Source organism: Vicugna pacos, chromosome 14, assembly GCF_048564905.1.
Source record: "Vicugna pacos chromosome 14, VicPac4, whole genome shotgun sequence".
Lineage (NCBI taxonomy): Eukaryota > Metazoa > Chordata > Mammalia > Artiodactyla > Camelidae > Vicugna > Vicugna pacos.
Window position 1 is genome coordinate 14,983,510 of NC_133000.1, and position 19,237 is coordinate 15,002,746.

At 39.6% G+C, this 19,237-nt stretch overlaps 1 protein-coding gene across 1 annotated transcript in view; it reads left to right on the top strand.

The window, feature by feature from the left end:
• The first annotated feature begins 1,567 nt into the window (after window positions 1–1,567).
• KPNA3 (karyopherin subunit alpha 3) overlaps window positions 1,568–19,237 on the top strand; it is a 79,983-nt gene continuing 62,313 nt past the window's right edge. The window contains exon 1 of the mRNA XM_072976212.1: window positions 1,568–2,050. Within this exon, the coding sequence (XP_072832313.1) occupies window positions 1,982–2,050 (69 nt within the window). The 5' untranslated portion in view covers window positions 1,568–1,981. The remainder of the gene's footprint in view (window positions 2,051–19,237) is intronic.

The following is a 19,237-nucleotide window of genomic DNA, read 5'->3' on the forward strand; positions in this document are numbered from 1 at the left end:
AATATATCCCAGTGTTAGCGCAACAACTAACACATGGTATGTGCTCACTAAATATGTCTAAAACTCTAAAATGATGACTTACACGATTGATGACAGCAAGTAGGGTGAAGAAGAGAGGTGGAAAGGTATAAAGTAGCCTAAACAGAGAAGGCCTTGCTAAGTTGTTACAGAGATTGAGCAATAGCATGAAAGTTTCTCTTCAATTAGGGAGAGTGGTAGACATGCAACTTCTATCGCCTTAGGAACAAGAGTTGAAGTAATCTATTTATTCATTCTAAGCTTTAGGTGTTTTTTTTTTTCCTGTCAAATGGGTGGTTGGACTAGGATCACATAACGTGAGGGCCTGCAGTTCTTAAGTGACTAACTGCCTAAAGTGCATTAAAAAACATGAATCGACATTTAAGGAAAAAGACATGAAGGAAAAAGAACCCAGCTGTTTGGCTTCCCTTGAAAACTTGGAGCTTTAGCTAGACTGGCCCATAGTCGGATATAGCGACAGTGGCATGAAACCTTTAAATGAGCCTGTTTACTGACAGGCTCACCCACCCCTCACCAAAATGTCCTGGACATAGCCTGGCCATCAAAGGCTTCTAAATTAATGACCCCTGGACCTCGGATTCTCTATAAAACTAATGTTTTCTTTAATCTCTTTATGGTTATATTTCTCCCAACCTTTAAATGACCTGTGTCATTTGAATTGTACTATAACATCTCATGTATCTGCCATAGATTCTGAAACTAAGTTATTTCACATACATTCAAAGAAGCCCATTTGCTCCAGAAGGCAACTATCAGGGTTACGGATCCAAATTTCCCTTAATCATTTCTACGATGACCCTAAAGGGAGAGGCTATACTCTGGAGCGTTTGTGGGCCAGGACTTGACTACTTCCTGAAAGCTAAGAAGATTATGTGTCGAAGTGGAACAAGAAGCACAGCGGGTACAGAAATGCCAAATCTGCCAGAGTGCAGGTCACAGAACCGGGTTTGGGAGGATGAGAAGGAAACGGACGCTACAGAGCTAATCTGTTCAGGTGTTTCTTGAGTATTCATGACGTGCCAGGCACTGTATTAATAGAGGTATTCAGCATTAGAACCCACCACTGTCCCTACTTGGAGCTAATTTCGGTGCAGTAAGCCAGGTATAACACATACATAAACACATATATCACATACATATATATGTACATGTCAGGTGGAAATAAATGTTAATTATAATACCAAAGCAGAGCAAAGGAATAGCGAATGAGGGTGGCTACTATTTCAGGAGACCCTCTAAAGAGGCAATGGAGCAAACCACAAAGCTTGCATCCGTTTCTAATTTTCTAGGCTATGCGAAGCGAGCTGCTCCTCCCAGGGAGCCCCGCCCCCTCCTCCCAATAGGGCGCAAGGTGCCTTCTCCGGGGAAGCCCCTCCCACTCCCCGCCCAGAGGCGGCCTTGGGGGCGGAGCCTCGAACTGCGCAGAAAGCCGCGCGCTTAGGGTTCCCGGCATCCTCCTGGTTCTGTCAAGAGCAGGAGTTACCCCTGCTAGAGAGTGGCATGCTGGGAACTGTAGTTTCCGCCTGCAGCTCCGCGTCTCGAGGCCAGTAAAATCCGCTAAGTCGCTTTATTGCTGCCACAGGACTTGTAGCCCTGAGGGGTTGTGGGGAGGCTTTGCTAGGAAGGGGCGGGGGTCATCCCGAGAACCACAGGGCACATCTAGCCAGGCGAGCGTCCAGGCCGGAGGCCGCCTCCGGTCACGTGACGCCAGCCTCCTCAGGCGCGCGCGGCTCTTCAGGGTTCCCGCCCCATCCCGCCAGTCTGTCGGCCTGCACCTCCCCCGGCGCTGCTGCCACCTCGCGCTCGGAGGCGTCACGGAACGTGCTCGCCTATCCCCCTCCCCCTCCTTTCCCCTCCCGCCCTCCTCTACCTCCCCCTCCCGCGCCGAGACTCGCCGCCGCCGCAGCCGCAGGAGTAGCCGCTGCCGGAGCCGCGCGCAGCCATGGCCGAGAACCCCGGCTTGGAGAACCACCGCATCAAGAGCTTTAAGAATAAGGGCCGAGATGTGGAAGTGAGTGTGCTTCCGCGGCTGGGGCCCGCCCGGCTCGCCCGCCTGGCCGCGCCGGCCCTGAGGCGGCGGGGAGGGGCAGGGGGCCGGCGCCGGGCTGGTTCTCGCCGGCTCGCGGTGGGTCGGAGTTGGCCGCCGCCTCCAGTCACCGCGGCCCGGGGCTGGGCGGAGCGGGCGGCGGGACGCGGGCCGGGCTGCCGCCGCCCTCCGGAGCTGCCGACGCAGAGACCGGGAAATGCCGGGGTTTTCGGCCCCGTCACGCGGGCGCGGCCTGCTGTCGGCGAGGAAGGGATGTGGAGCTGAGGCGGGGTCCGTGGGCCGGGGCCTCGCGGGCCAGGGATGCTGCCGCCCTGGGTTGTCGACCGCCCCGCGGAGGGGGCGGCCGCGGCTCGCGCCCGCTACCTATGCAGCCTCCCGCCCGGCTCAGCCCCCTCAGTGCCTCCCGCGCTGCCGCACATGGAGCCTCGGCTCTGCCGGTCCCCGCGCCTACCTTCTGCGAGCCGGGCCCAAGCGGGCGGTGGCGGCCCGCAGAGGGGGGTGGGGACCAGCCGGGTAACTGACTTGTTTGAGGGTGGTGGATGGGGGAGGGTAGGATGCGCCAGGACCATTTTCTTATATTCCAGCGCTGTTCTCTGGACCAGTCCTGCTGAGCTGTTACAGCTCATACTCTTGTTACTGCTGGCATTTGGAGCAAACCGAAGGTGGACAATAGTTTACCATCTATTGTGTTGAGGCTTTGGAAGAGACGTTGTTCCTACCTCCGCTCGCAGGATGTGTTTTCTTAGCCTTTTCTTGTAGTGGTGGTGTGCATAGGGTAATCATTTTCTTTGACATGTTTTACTGGAATAAATTGGATACATAGGTTCATACGGCCTTGTGTGTATCTCTTGCTCTAAGCTGGTAGAATTTCCAAGTGGTTGCAAAACTGTAAACATTCATCGTGGTCAGTCAGTTCGTTGCTACTCAGCATGTTGCCATTGTCTCGTTAAGGTGACATTAGCAGGTACTATTTGCAAACTCGGCTTATCCTGGCAGCGCTAGAGGTCTCTCTGCAGCTACTAAAAGCAATGTAGTATAATGCACAAACTTCACTGAGAGTCTGACCTCTGGATTTGTTAGGAGGAAAGTGTTTTCAAGTCCACAGCCTCCTTTTCTAATACTAGGTGACATGATTTGCTGTTTTGTCATTCTTGCTAAGGGGGCCAGTGTGACTAAGAAGTGTGCATTTTATCCTGTCTAAAAGAGAAAAGGTGGTGGGGAATATATACCATTCAGCGTTCTGTTTTGTAGAAAAAGATGAAATTCAGGCCATGTTTCGTTAAATACCATTTGGAAAACATTAAATACCAATTGGAAAAAAACCTAAGGAAATACTGTGGAATTCCCATTTGATTGAGACAAATAAAGGTCATCTATTTCTGTCCTGAAGAAATGGTTAAATTTCTTCTGTGAGAAATATTTATAAGCAAGGGTGAAACTTAGAAATAGCAACAAGAAATTTTGGAACTGCCTCTTGTTATTGGTCCACTTGATGATAGGAGTTAATTTTGAACTTTTCCCATCAGTGATTGTTCTTGAAGCTTACTCCCTATTATAAAGCAAAACTAAATGTAGTTTGAAAAATACCCATATTTGTATAGAAGAACTAACATTCTTTCCCCTATTGGATATTGATACAGGTTTTTGGCTTATTATTTGCCTCTGCTGTGTTCTGGGAGCTCTGTGGTACCTATTAAGGACTCTTGCACATAATACACACATAGTAAATATATGGTGATAATCAGAATATAATCAATGACTTCTAGATGCCTGAAAAAGATGCATGGTTGCTAAGCCTTTCAGGCTGAAAATATTGGTCACAACATTACAATTCCCAGGATACACGAAGGTAACAAAAGCATGAAATAGCAAACATTTAAATGGTGGTTCCATGTGGCAGACACTATACTAAGAGCTTCATGATACCTCTTTTAATCCTAATGACAGCTTTATGAGCTAGGTGTAGCATTATCCCCACTTTACAGGAGGAAAGTATTTTAGATGAGGAAATTCACAAGTGCTTATACAGCCTGCACAAGGTCATGGAGTGGGTATGAGCATTCATTCATTAGTTGTCTATTGGGTATCTAACAATGTTCAGTCTTTGCCTCAAGGAGTTTATCTTCACAGTTCAGCAGGAGTGACGGAAAAGTAAACTGTTAGTTATGATGCAGTACATCCCTAAGGGTATCCTCAGAAAGCATGAGAAGATACTGACTTGGAGCTGAGCGTTCAAGGGAGATGTTCTGTTTGATTCCTAGTCGATGAATGGGAGTGAGTTGATCCTGAAGGATGAAAGAAAGTTGGCCAGGGAAAGGGAGAGGGCAAGGAAGGGGCATTCCAGACGTGAGGGAGCAGTAATTGAAGAGTCCTGAGAGAATGCAGTAGGACTGCTAGAGAGGGATGCTAGAAATGTGACTAAAGGGTGAGCTGGGGTCAAGTCTGATCAGGTGCCTTTATTGTGGAATTTGGTATGAGTAGACACCCTATCTAATTTAGTCTTATCCATTAGAAACCATATTACACTAGAGACTTATGTTGCAGCCTAGCTCTGTGCCTAAGTAGTAGTGATTATCAGGCAATTTCAGAAACAATGAGGTGTACTTTGATGAGGTATCATTCCTACCTTTCCACATATAGGATAGATACAAGATAAAATATATTGTAAATTATATAGCCACCTGATACACAAATAAGATGCCAAGTGCTAGAATAAAATACATATTTCCTAAAGAAAGTAAAAGTGTGAAGTTATACCAGGGAATTGTGAATAGGAAGAAGATTGAAGAAGAAAGTAGTTTCATGGTCAGTTCAGTAGGAAATCACTTTGCAAAAGAAAGATTGGTGAATTTTATAGGAAGTATGTACTAAACTTGAACAGGGCATAAGAGCAATTAGTAACTAAAGATCTAGGTAAAAAAGAAGAGATTAAAAAGTGAAGAGATGAGAATTCTGAGAGTATTTCTGTGGCAGAGTTCCTTAGAAACTTCTTGATGAGGAAATCTGAAGGGATTTATTTCCAGCGTAGAGTTAGAAGGTGTAACATGATTACAGCAATGGAAAAAAGTGACTGGTAATAGTATCTAGAATTAATTCTAGAGGAATAGTGCTGTTATTCATATGCAAGGAGGAATTTTCCCAACAATTGAGACTTTGAGTGGTCCTAACATGGAATGAAGATTTGAACCTCCTCTTCCTTTCTCTTCCTCTTCTCTGTAAAGCTCACAGGAGAGAAGGAGATAAAGATTGTCCTGAGGTTTACAGATGGAGATGGGGAGGGAGTGATTATCACAGACCACACTATAGGGCTTGGCTGAGGGGAATGGATTTTGTGGCTAAAACTAGAAAATACATAGTGAAGAGGAAACTCTTAATTCTTTTATTTGAGGTGGAATGTGTATTTTAATACCAGACCTTATGTAAGGCATTGGTTCTTAGACTTTTTTCCTTTTTGAAAAAGTATTTAAAACTTTTCAAATATACTTATGGAAGAGTGCACAAAACAGAAATGATCCACTTAGTGAATACTTATAAATCAGACATGTAGGTAACTGCCATCCAGTCAACTTTTCTTTTTCTTGCTCCTGTATACTTCAAGGATGTGACATTTTCATCAGTGACAATAACTAATTACTATTTAAAAATTTTTAACATTTATTGAATATTTACAATGTACCTCTACCAAGTACGTTATATGGATTATTTAGCTAGTCTTCATAATCCCATGAAGTATGTATTATTACCCACATTTACTGCTGAGGAAACTTGAAGCCTACAATTCTTAAGTAGCTAGCCCTAAGTCCTAGGGTGGCTTAAGTGGCAGAGCCTAGACTGGTAGTGAAGCAACATGACGCCAAAGCCAGAACTCTTGCTCCCTGTGCTTTACTGTCTTTTCACCTAGTAGTGCCTGAGACTTGACTTACATCGTGCACATCTGGAAGTTAATTAATGGGGAAAATATTTAAGAAATTTTGACTATCAAAGAAATTCTTATTTTGATATTTTAAAGCCTTGCTAATAAAAACTTTTGACATCTTATTTATCATTTGATTTATTTGCTGTTTGTTTTTTCACTCTTGCAAAATTTCCTTATTAGTAAGAAGCCAGTTAATTGGTTTCACTGAAAAATAACCACTCATATCCTTGGCCTTAACACTTAAACTTTATGCTTCAGTTTCTAACACTAGGGATAAAAATCTTCTCATCCACAAATTCATCTAGCACTACCAAAGTTGCTTCTCTCTCTCTCTCTGGAACCTCTGTTGGTAAGAGGTCCTACCTGAACGTTCAAGATTAAAACCTTTTCCTTGACTTTGATTCCCTTCTTCCCTTTCTTCACTTTTCTGTGTTAATCATCTGATATTTTTACCTATGTTACCAACCTTACCACCCTGCCCTAATTTAGGCCTTTGTCATTGTCACTTATACAAGTATGACAGTGCACTTGGTTTCCCTATAACTTCCCTCCCCAGTGAATCTTACAGATTGATCTTCCTGAAATCTTTTTGTGTTATTCCTGGCAAATCATCCCATTGCCTTGAGGATAAAATTAAAAGTCCTTAGCAATGCCATACATAATTTCACAAAAGACTCTGCCTTTTCTATCTCATCTACCACTTTTCCCTCTATTTTCTGTATATTTTATATTGTCATCCATGATAAAACACCTGAGATGGTGGGATAACCAATCCATTTCCTTTCTGTGCCTTTGTAAATGCTGTTCTCCTGTATACTTTTGCTGTTTTGTGGGGCTCACTCTGGCAAACTCTTTCTTCACTCAGACTCATTCATGTATTTGTGGAACACCACGATTATAATTCTGCTGCATCATGTCATTATAGTTCAAAAAACCCTTCAAAAATTCTCCACAGGGTCTTTCCTGACTAATAACATACTCAGTACTATCAATTCCTATTTTTTAACTTCTCTCTAATGCTTTTCCAAGTGAATTTTTCTTTGCCTCTTTGAGGTAAATTGCTGTGATGTACAGCAAATTCTGAGTATATAGCAGCTGTTAAAGTATGTGTTCCCTATCCAGAAGCCCACTGAGGGTAGGGACCTTGGGCTGTGATGGGTCATTTAGTGACTAGTATATAGCATTTAATAAATATTTAAGGGACTGAATGATATAATTGAAAACACTCTACATTTGGGAATGAAAGGTATAATATTATCCTAAAATGTTAATAATTTCTTTTGTTGTTGACTTTATGGCGCTGAAACTTGCCTGACCTCCTTTGACAATCTGTTTTGGTATAACGTATTTCTGTAACATGAACTAATTCAGACTTGAATGATGAAAAGGAATGATGTTAGTTCATGCAAAATTCATGTTGGTTTCATATTTGATTTTTACCAGCACATTAATCGTTTAGCCCTCCCAAGTAACAGCAGTTGAACACAAGCAGTTGAAGTGCAGAAACACAGTTGAACGTAAGCAAGCACAGGAGTACACGTCTTGGCTCCATTTAACTAATACTCTGTCTTAAAGGTGCTTCTTGCCCCAACCATATTGATATATTTCCCTCTTTCTTCCTAATTTTGCAGAATATGAAGTTTTTCAGGAATCTATATGTCATATAGCAGATATACTATATCTTTTCTTGAATTCACCAATGTGGCATATGATCTCTCCTGGTCCTTCTACTTCATTGATTTACTCCTTTTTGGTTGGCTTTGCCAACCCTTCTTTCTGTCCATTGAGTATAGTCATGTCTTGGGATTCTGTCTGCTGCTCACTTCTCTATAGACTTTTTCTTGCCGGATATCAGCAATTCCCTTAGTTTTAGCCATCATTTCAGTGTGAGGAACTTAAATCTGTTTTAATCATCTGGTGGAAATTAATCACGTGAGCATCACATCAGCTTCTCAAGCTCAGAGTGTTTAAAGCTATGTCCTGTCTTTGTTTTTTTCTTTTTTCTGTTTATGGCATCATCACTCTCGCTGTGACCTGAACTTGAAACTTGAGAGGCTTCTTGGACTCCTTCCTCATCTTCCACATTCAGTCAGATGCCAGTCATGTAGCTTGAATCTCTGCTGTCTCTGGATTTGGGCCCTGCCTCTCTATTCCACTGCCTCCAGCCTACTTGCAGCCTTATATTTATCACCTAGTAGTTTAAAAGTTGCCTCCAAATTGTGTTCTTTCTCCAATTCTTGAGATTTTTCAGTGAGGCTGTACCTGATTATTTCTCCAGGTTTTGTGTCCATCCCTCACACACCTCACCTCTGGCTCTTTAAGCTCTAGCGACACTGAACTTCTTATATGCTTATACGTAATCTGGAATCCCTCCCTCCCTTGCTTGCCAGTGCTATTTCTATTCTCAGGGCTACCCTGCTGACTGGAATATCCTTCCCTGCCTCCTGTTGCCTGACTAATTCCTACCCCTCTTAAATACTCAACTCTCAGTTTAGCTCTTCTGAGAAATCTTTCTGAATCCTTCCTCATCCTTCTAGATTGAGTTAGGAACATTTCTTTGCTCATTGTAGCTATGATAATATATTTTAATTATATTTTACCTGTTCCTCATATATATACCTCCATTGTCTACTTCTTAGTACAGTGGCTGAAACAAAAAGGACACTATAATATTTCTTCAGTGAGTACATCTGTTCTAAGTACCACTGGCACAGTAATTTTCCTATGGTATGTTTTTTAACTGAACCTTTTAATCTTTTAGTGTCTTTTCTTACTGCTTCCCTAATCAAGTCTAAACTTTTTATTCTGATAGGTAAAATACTGGGAGATTAAGACACATGCATAGTGAAATAATTTTTAACAGTTTCTTAGACATTATGACAATTAACTCCTGAAGACTTAAGGCTACCTCTCTAAAAAATAAGAATGCATTCTTAAATACCACATCACCCCAACACAATTAATCATTTCCTAATAGTATCTAATGTAGTCCACATTTAAATTACCTTTTTTAAAATTTAATTTTTTTTGCATTTGGTTGTTAGAACCATGATTACAGAAGATCTGATCACATTTGGTTATGTTTCTTAAGTCTCCTTTAATCTAGAACAGGTTCCTCCTACCATTTTTTATGTATTGTGGTAAATATACAGAACATAAAATTTTGACCATTTTAAGTGTACAGTTCTGTGGCATTAAGTACATTCACACTGTTGTGTAACCATCCCCACTATCCATCTCCAGAATTTTTCATCTTCCTCAACTGAAACTGTGTCCCCATTAAACAATAACTGCATTCCTCAATCTCCCCAGTCCCTGGCAACCTCTCTTCTTTCTGTCTTAATGAATTTGACAATTTAGGAACTTCATATAAGTAGAATGACACAGTGTTTTTCCTTTTGTGACTGACTTTTTTTCACTCTGGTAACATCTTCAAGATTTATCCATGTTCCAGCTTATGTCAAAATTTACTTCCTTTTAATGGCTGAATAATATTCCAGTGTATGGATATACCACATTTGGTTTACCCTTTCATCCACTGACGAATCCTTGGGTTGCTTCCACCTTTTGGCCATTTTCCCCCACCATTTTTTAAATGACATTAATTTGTTGAAGAAGTCATGTCAGGTTTCTTATATTAAACCACATGAAACTGTCATTTTTGAGGTTCAGAACAGCTAAATATCATCAGTTTCATATGGTTCAACCTATTAGAATGTCCTAATTACTGAATTTGTCCTTCTTTGTGGTGTTGCTTAACTTTTTCCTCCTATTTCTTAGCAACCTCTGGATTTTCTGTAAACTGGAGGTTGATTTTGAAGGCTTATCTTTAGTTTAAGCATTTTTTGATAAAGAAAAAAAAACTTCAGTTGGTGATGCTTTGTGCTTCAGAATATATCCTAATAGTGATGATAAGCTTGATCAGATGGTTCAGATGATAAAGAGTAGTTTCATGTCATGATGTCATAAGTTACTACATTTGGTGAAATGAATTTTGGTTGTTTAGATGAAATGTGATAAAAGCTTGAATAACATTTGAAGTGAAAAAGTCACTTGATTTCCTGGGACCCAGAAATGGAGTTAGAGAATATATCTAGAAAATCTAATTTCAGAGTCAGTGACATTCTTTTTCCATGATTGACAGCACTCCTAATTTGACTTTTTGTTTTTTTAGCATAAGATTTGTCTATCTGCACATTTCCAAGTCTCTATTCCTTTACTCTGAAAGTAAAGCAATATTAAACATGTAAGGAGAATGTAGCTATACTTTGTGGCAGTTTTGCCATTAAGAAAAATTTTGTCACAGCTTAGGATACCAACATTAACAATTAAAATATGGTAAAATAAATCGTGAACGTATTACTTGGAATTAATCTTTCTGAACTGTTGTGTTTTCTGGGTTATAAGTTTATTTGTTTATGTACTATTTTTTTTTTTCATTTTGGAATGCCAGTGTTTCTGAATATGCCTACTACATGTCTCGCCTTCTTAAAGAGAATATAGTTTAGTTGTTCTCTTGGTTTTTAAGAATCACCATTATGCATATGGCTATCAGTTGTTACTTTTATGTAAGTGATGCCTTCAACTTCTTAGGTTTGTCAGAAAATTTTGGCCTTAATTTCTATGCTTGTGGAGTTTTGCTTATAATTTTTTTTTTTTTTTGGCCTGTCCTTCCCATGCTCTTAGTCTGTCAGCTTTCTTTTTGTTATTGTCAGCACGTTTACCTGTAGTAGCTCTTCTATTCCCTTTTAATTTGTTGTTTCATATGCAGTTTATATCCTAGTGACTTGGATAACAGATTTATTGAACATTTATCTAGCATTTGCTATGGGCCAGGCAGGCATTGTTCATTCCAAATATTATAAATATGAATAATACTGTCCTTGCTTTAAGGAAGTTCAAGTTGATGGGAGAGACTGATACATAAGCATATACTTAGTATACAGTATTAAGTTCTAAGATATAGGTCCATAATTTGCAAAGTACTTTGAGTGCATGGAGAAAGGGAGTGACTGTATCTGCGGGAACTGAGTAAGATTACACAGAAGATCACACTTGAGCTAGGTCTTGAAGGAGTGGGAGTTTGCCAAGACAAAAAGAAAAATAATATGAATAACAGTGACTGTCACGGAGTGTTAAAGGCATGGCGTGTTCAAGCAACAGTTGATATGGTAACCATACACGTATTCCCCCTTCTTTTGGAAATAGCATTCTGATTTGGCCTTTGGAAGCTACTCTTCTGCCATTGGATACCTCTTGGTGGGATTTTTAATCTAAATGCTCTGGCCTCCTTTGCTAAATTAAAGTGCTTCACCCTTTCTGGATAACACAAAAAAGGCTAATCAAATGCTGTCCCCTGGCATTTAAATCTTGAGTGAGCTGACACTGCAACCTAAGTGATTCATCCTGGCAGAAATACTGTGAAGAAAAATTTCATTAATTCCTGCTACCGAGATCCATGGTTGCTTTCATCCTGATTTTTTCATAGATCTGATTCTTTAGCTTTTCCTTTGGTTCTCTGAATTGCTCTGTATTTTTCCAGTAAATTCTCCTGCCCACCCCTCTTTGCTTCTTAAGTTAACTCATTTGTTTCTATTGTTTGCAACATAACTCTAATTTAAGGTGATAATTGTCCTGGTTTGCTTAGGACTGGGGGAGTTCTCAGGACACAGGACTTTGTTCAAACCAGGAAAGTCCTGGGCAAACCTTAAACCAGGCTCTATTCTAACTGAAACAGTTCAGGAATAAGGATAATGAGTTTTGGGAGCCAAATATTCAGATGGAAATATCCAGTATGCAGCTGAAAATAATGTGTGCAGAACTAGCTTGCTTCAGTTACTTCACTCAGCAGTTATCTGAATTCTGAGCTAAGTGTGAGAGATAAAACAGTGAAAGTAATGATAACCAATAATTGCTGAGTACTTACTATGTCCAAGGTACTCTGCTTAAAAGAGTAATCTTAAATAATCCTTACAAAGTTGCCATTATACAGATGAAGAAAATGAATTAAATAATTTGCTTAAGAACATACAACTAGTAAGAGGCAAAACTGGCATTCAGTCCTAGGTTTCCTGCTGTAAAAACTTGTGCCTTTAGTAACCATTCTCCTACTCTGCCCCAGGGCCCTGCTCAAGGAAGACTAGTACGGAAATGATGTAAAAACAAACAAATAATTATTATAATGGAATTAGTAGAGAGTACAGTGGGCACATAGGGAAAGTGCATAGGTGAATCGGGAAAGGCTTCAAGGAATTGATTGTGCTTAAGCTAAAACTAGAAAAATATTTAGTTATTTCTTTGATAGTAAATCTTGGGTGGGCCTGGAAGTAAGAAATAGCATCATATGTTCTGGGGGAACCAAATTCACTCAGTATCTTTTACAGGTGGAGTGATTAGAGAGTTGGAAAAGATAGGCAGGGATCAGATTGTGAAAAAGCTCTCCTGTGGGGAAAATTTGAAATTGGGAAGTGGATTTCATGCATTGAGAACTGTTGCTTTGGTTGCGCTATAGGAGATGGATTGGTGAAGGTGGGAAGGAGCTTGGGAGGAACAGTTAGAAAACTCTCAGGGATGTCAGAGATAGGTAGGTGGCATTCAGGTCCAAAGGCAGGACATTATTAGGACTATTTACTTGGTGTATTTTATCTTTTAGGACAGAGGTTAGCAATCTTTTTCTGCAAAGGGCCACAATAGTTTTAAAAGCCTAAATATTTTAGGCTTTGAGGGCCTTACTGCTTATATCACAACTATTCAGCTCTGCTGTGAGCATTAAAGCAGCCATAGACAACAGGCAAACAAATAAAACTTATTTACAAAATCGGGTGGAGGGCTAGATTTGGCTCGTAGGCCCTAGTTTGCCTACCGCTGTTCTAGAATGATGCATCAATGGTGAAGTTTTAGAAAATAGCTCAAGCAGTGATTGGAGTGTTTAAGATGGTAGTATAGAATTATCTTATAGGGATAAGAGGAAGAGAGGACTAGGGGAGGAAAGAATCCCAGGAACGACATCATTTTAGGGCACTAAAGAAAATCCCCTGAAGAATGTGTCTGTAGGAACCTTACAGCATAGTGGTAGGTCAGAACTTTAGTGGAGAAGAGCTTCCTGAAGGAGGGATAATAGTTGTGTATCAAATGCTACAGAGGAGAGAGGTATGATGAGGGATGAAACAGTGAAAGTAATGAAATAAGCTGTTCATTGTAGTTGGAGGCCACTGATAAGGGGAAAACCCAGAGAGAGGTGGGGGCTGGGAGCTAGATTATGGTGGGGTAGGGAGTGAGTTGGAGTTGACGTAGATAGGATCAGGCAGTAAAAACTCAGTTTAAAAATTTGGTAGCCATGGGAAGGAGGGATCACAGCTGAGTTTGAGGAGGAAGTAGCGTTAAAGAAGGCTTTTTGCTTGTTATTTGTTGAGATTCGTGGGACTAACTACTGTGTGTTGGCTAAATTGAAGAAACTAGAGCATATGAGACTTAACCTGGCTAGAAAAGGAATGAATGATTGAGTCTGGTGTAGTGGGGAGCTGTTAGCCAGGTGAGGTAAGACATGAACACTGTGGTTGGGTTTTGAAGCAGCCTCAGTTGGAAAGGACTTAGAGAAGTACAGACAGAAGTGAGGATGGGCTGCAGTGGGGTAGGGAAACTGGAACAGATTATGCCTGATGATGGCCTCTGTTTTCTTTAGTTACCTCCAGAGAATAAAGGGTCTAAGAGAGGTGATACTGGAAGAAAAGGTGTTTAGGGGAATGTAAAATATCTAGAAATGAAGACCCAGCTGAGATTAGTACAGCCGTCCCTTGGTGTTGGTGGGAGATTGGTTCCAGGAGCCCCCTTGGATACCAGAATCTGTGGGTACTCAAGTCCTTTTTGTAAAATGGCATATATAGTAAATGAATACAGTTGGCCCTTCGAATCCAGGGATGTAGAGGACCAGCAGTACTGTAGTAGTATTTTGGTAACAGCTGTGAATAATTTTCAATTGATTGTTATCAGATTTAGCTAAGAATGCATTCTAGATTATAGTTAGAATTGTTAGTTGAGACAAATATAAAGAAATCATACCTAGTTCAATCATAAAAAAAAAATTTGAACTAGCAAGATGTAGAACTTGAATCCAGACCCTTTTTCCCACAGATGTAGAAACTAAAGGCATAGAGAAGTAGTGAATGTGGTCCACTCACCTAGTTGCTAACCAGGTTTTCTGATTTCAGTACTTGGATAACACAACACACTTAAAAGCAAAAACTATATTTTAGAAACCTTTGAAACATACAATAGTAGAGAGAATAATGTATCAAACTCCTGGGTACCATTTTAAAACAGTTTTAATTTTTAGCCAGTGTTGTTTCATTTGTATCCCTACCCACTTTTACCCTTCTCTGGAATGTTTTGAAGCAAATTACAGACATCCTGTCTTATATGTCAATATTTTAACATGTATGTCTAAGAGGTAAGTCTGATTCTGACACCAGTTCCATTGTGAGGGTTTTTTCCTCACACCAAGCAATTCTCCCACATCAGCTAGGTGCCCTACAATTCAACTAAATTCTGACACTGTGGAGATAGCGTCATAAAATCTACAGGTTAAGGGTTCAGTTCTATAAGACTGCCCCCTACCCCCACCCTCACCCCTGCACGCCTCTAAGCAACTGGCCATAAACCTCCTCGAGTTGGATTAATTTGGCTCAACGAACCCAGAGAAACATGTTACTTACTAGATTACTGGCTTATTATAAAAGTATACAACTCAGGAGCAGTCTGATGGAAGAGATTCATAGGACAAGGTGTGTGGGAAAGGAGTGGAGCTTCCATCCTCTCTCAGAGCGCACTAGTCTCCAATAATCCATATATTCACTAGCCCGGAACTGACCTTTCAAGTTTTTATGAAAGCGTGATTGATTAAATTATTGGCCACTGGTGTTAGAACTCAATCTCCAGCTCCACTGCTCTCCCTGGAGGTTGAGGGGTAGGGCTGAAAGTTCCAACCCTCTAATGACAGATCTGGTTCTCCTGACGGCCAGCCCCCAATCTTAGGTTACCTGAGGCTGTCAAAGGAGGGTTATTAACATAACAAAAGACACCTTTCCTGCTCTCCACACTTAGGAAGTTACCAAGGTTTTAGGAGTTCTGTACCTGGAACAGTGGATAAAGACCAACTATGTATTTCATATTGTAAATCACAGTGTCATAGTAAGACATATAATATTATTATACTTTAAAAACCCCAAATAATAATTGTCATATTAAATACGCAGTTAAAAACACTTGATATGAAATTTCAAAGTAATAGTACTCACTATTATACCGCACATTTGTAACCGAAAGGAGCCTTCTTGTCCAAGGTTAGAATGTGACATAGTAAATAGTATTTTTAATTTTTCCCTCTCTACTCTCTAAGAAAAGAAATAAAGAAATAATCCTATCTCCCTCAAAATATGTTGATAACATGTAGTTAATTTTTAACTTCCAAAGATAGTATACAAATTATTATAGAATGAGGAGAATTTATGGAAATAAAGGCTTATTCATATTTATAATATTTTGATAGTGATTTTTTTCCACTTTTTAAAATGAAAATGACTAATGAATGCTACATATTATAAGAAAGATGTTAAAACACTTTGTGTCTCTTGAACAGCTTGATATATTCAGTTTGTTACCTTGACTAAAAAAACACAACAAAAAGTTTTCTTATTAACTAGGTGACCTGAAAAGGAGGATCATGTTCACTAAATATCAGGCTATCGGTAGAGATGCATGCACACCTATGCATACCTAACCTAGAAGCTGGGTGTTACACAGTATTAATCTGTGTAGCAGAGAGCCATGGACTATATACAGTTGGTATCTTTTTGTAAATTGGAACCAGTTTTGATAACTTGAATCTAGTTCCATGAATATCATATATATGTATCTTGGTTTTGGAATAATTTATAATTAGGAACACTGATTGAAGCTTTTTTTTTTCTTTTTAACTTTGCAAAGTAACTTTTTAATAACTTAGGCCACCTGGTGTTTTAAACAGAAACATAGGCTAGAACACTCCCTCACACCATATACAAAAATCAACTCAAAATGGATTAAAGACTTAAACATAAGACAAGATACAATAAACCTCCTAGAGGAAAACATAGGCAAAACATTATCTGACATACATTTCAAAAATTTTCTCCTAGAAGAAATAAAAGCAAGAATAAACAAATGGGACCTAATGAAACTTACAAGCTTCTGCAGAGCAAAGGAAACCAGAAATAAAACAAGAAGAAAACCTACGGAATGGGAGAAAATTTTTGCAAGTGAAACCGACAAAGGCTTGATCTCCAAAATATATAAGCAGCTCATACGACTCAATAAGAAAAAAATAAACAACCCAATCCAAAAATGGGCAGAAGACCTAAACAAGCAATTCTCCAAGGAAGACATACAAATGATCAATAAGCACATGAAAAAATGCTCAGTATCACTAATTATCAGAGAAATGCAAATCAAAACTATAATGAGGTATCACCTCACACCAGTCAGAATGGCCGTCATTCAAAAATCCAAAAATGACAAATGCTGGAGAGGCTGTGGAGAAAGGGGAACCCTCCTACACTGCTGGTGGGAATGCAGTTTGGTGCAGCCACTATGGAAAACAGTGTGGCGATTCCTCAAAAGACTAGGAATAGACTTACCATATGACCCAGGAATCCCACTCCTGGGCTTGTACCCAGAAGGAAATCTACTTCAGGATGACACCTGCACCCCAATGTTCATAGCAGCATTATTTACAATAGACAAGATGTGGAAACAGCCTAAATGTCCATCAACAGGTGACTGGATAAAGAAGATGTGGTATATTTATACAATGGAATACTACTCAGCCATAAAAACCGACAACATAATGCCATTTGCAGCAACATGGATGCTCCTAGAGAATGTCATTCTAAGTGAAGTAAGCCAGAAAGAGAAAGAAAAATACCATATGAGATCGCTCATATGTGGAATCTAAAAAACAAAAACAAACAAACAAACAAAAACAAAGCATAAATACAGGACAGAAATAGACTCATGGACAGAGAATACAGACTTGTGGTTACCGGGGGGGGGGGGGCGGGGTAGAGGGTGGGAAGGGATAGACTGGGATTTCAAAATTGTAGAACAGATAAACAAGATTACACTGTATAGCACAGGGAAATATACACAAAATGTTATGATAAATCACAGAGAAAAAAATGTGACAATGAGTGTGTATATGTCCATGAATGATTGAAAAATTGTGCTGAACACTGGAATTTGACACAACACTGTAAAATGATTATGAATCAATAAAAATGTAAAAAAAAATAAAAATAAATAAAAAATAAACAGAAACATAGAAAGTGGATAGAGTATTTTGGAAATAGTGCTGCATAACATTAATTTGTGTACTAATTCATATTGGAAGTTAATTATCTATTAACTTACTAGTTTTACTTCTGTTTATTCTATTTGCTATTATTTAAAAGTTAAATATATTTTAAAGGGAAAGAGAAGATAAAATATAAATCATGATTCTAAATAAAATTTCAGATGTATTCACAAATTTTATGGAGAAAGTTCATAAACTGGTAATTCTTAATTCAGATTTACTCTTGTATGAAAATAAATTCTCATTGGCTAAAATCCTTTCATAGGAGTGACAGTAATTTAAAATGCTTCCTCAGTCCCCTTGGACAATATAAAGTTACTGTTATGGACTATGACTGGTAGCAGCAGTGTGTTTTTCAGTTATGTGTTGAGATTTGGGAACATTGTTTTTGATTGGAATAAAGGAATTGACACTTGGTTGTTAGAGTTCTATAATTGTTGGACATTTGCTTTTGTTTTCTAAGTTTTATGAATGTGAGACTAATACAAACAAACATTTTTGTGTATCCTTTTGCAACTCTGGGAAAATGGAATATTTAAGGAGTTGAATTAATGAAATTTTGGAATACAGAGGGAGAAAGTTCATGTGATTATGGTAAAGTACAAATAGCATTGTTACTGAGTGACTCACTGCAAGTTCAGATTTAACATTAATTGTGCAAACTACCTTTTTTTGATATTGTGGAGCATAGGGTAATAAAAATGAATGAAATGAGATCCCTGCCTTCAAGGGGGATTTAATCTAATAGAGTAAATAATACAGCTATAGGTAATGATAAGACAATATGATAGTTTGATAAAAGTAAAGGTGGTTTGGGAATTCCAGCCTTAAAGATTTGACAAAGGTTTATTGTGGAGATAACATGAAGTAGGAATGTTTCAAGGTTTGAACAAGATGTGTAGGTTAGTTATATATATATATAGCAGAAATAATTTTTTTTCTTAAGCTAATTGCTTGATAACAGTGTATGAACGACCTTCCCTCTAGTTTGTTGCAGTGACCCAGAGCATTAGCACAAGGATCTCTTAGATCACTGTTTCTCATCTGGTATGCAGCCCTCAGGGTGGCCCGCCAGGGATCTGAGTGGTGGAGCCCTTGAGATTTTGGCCCTTAATGTCAGTGTGCTGTACAAATATTTTCGTGTGTGGCCTATGATCTGACAGAAGTTGGAAAGCACTATTTTACACTACTTGATAATTCTCTTCTTGTAATCAGCTCTTTAGTATATTGTTTAGCTTTTGTGAAAAACAGCTAGAATATTTTCATAATAAGAACACATTCTGGATAAACTGTATTGGGTACCAGTGCAGACAGAATTTTCTACTAAATTAGACATTAGCTCCATGCACTGGAGGTTTTTCACTCCACTACCAGGGAAAAACTGGGCCCTACCAGGTTTTTCCAATTTAATTCTAAGGTTTTGTATTTGTGAACATGATGGCATTTAGTGAGGATATGATGTTTGGGGTCATGGCTAAACTTTAAATATAACATGACCAAAATATCCCTCCATATGCTTTTCTTGTGGTGCTGGACCTGTTTCTGAGAAAACTACGCTTCTTAGGAGGACAGGTATTTGAGAGGAAGGGAAGTTGACCAAATATACTTACGTTAGGGACAAGCTTGACAGGAAGTCCAGAGCTGCCTCCCGAAAAGGGCAGAAAAAGGAGAAGGAAGCGGAAGAGAAACTTAAAGTTCTGAGTTTATAACTGGAAAGAAACCAGACATCTGGACACCCAGGTCAAGGTGTTACAGGAGGGTCCTATTAGTGACTGCCACCAAGTGTTGCATATAGCTATAGATTTTGAGGGGCTAGTGTGGCTTGAAATAACCCTTTCCCTGAGGGTTT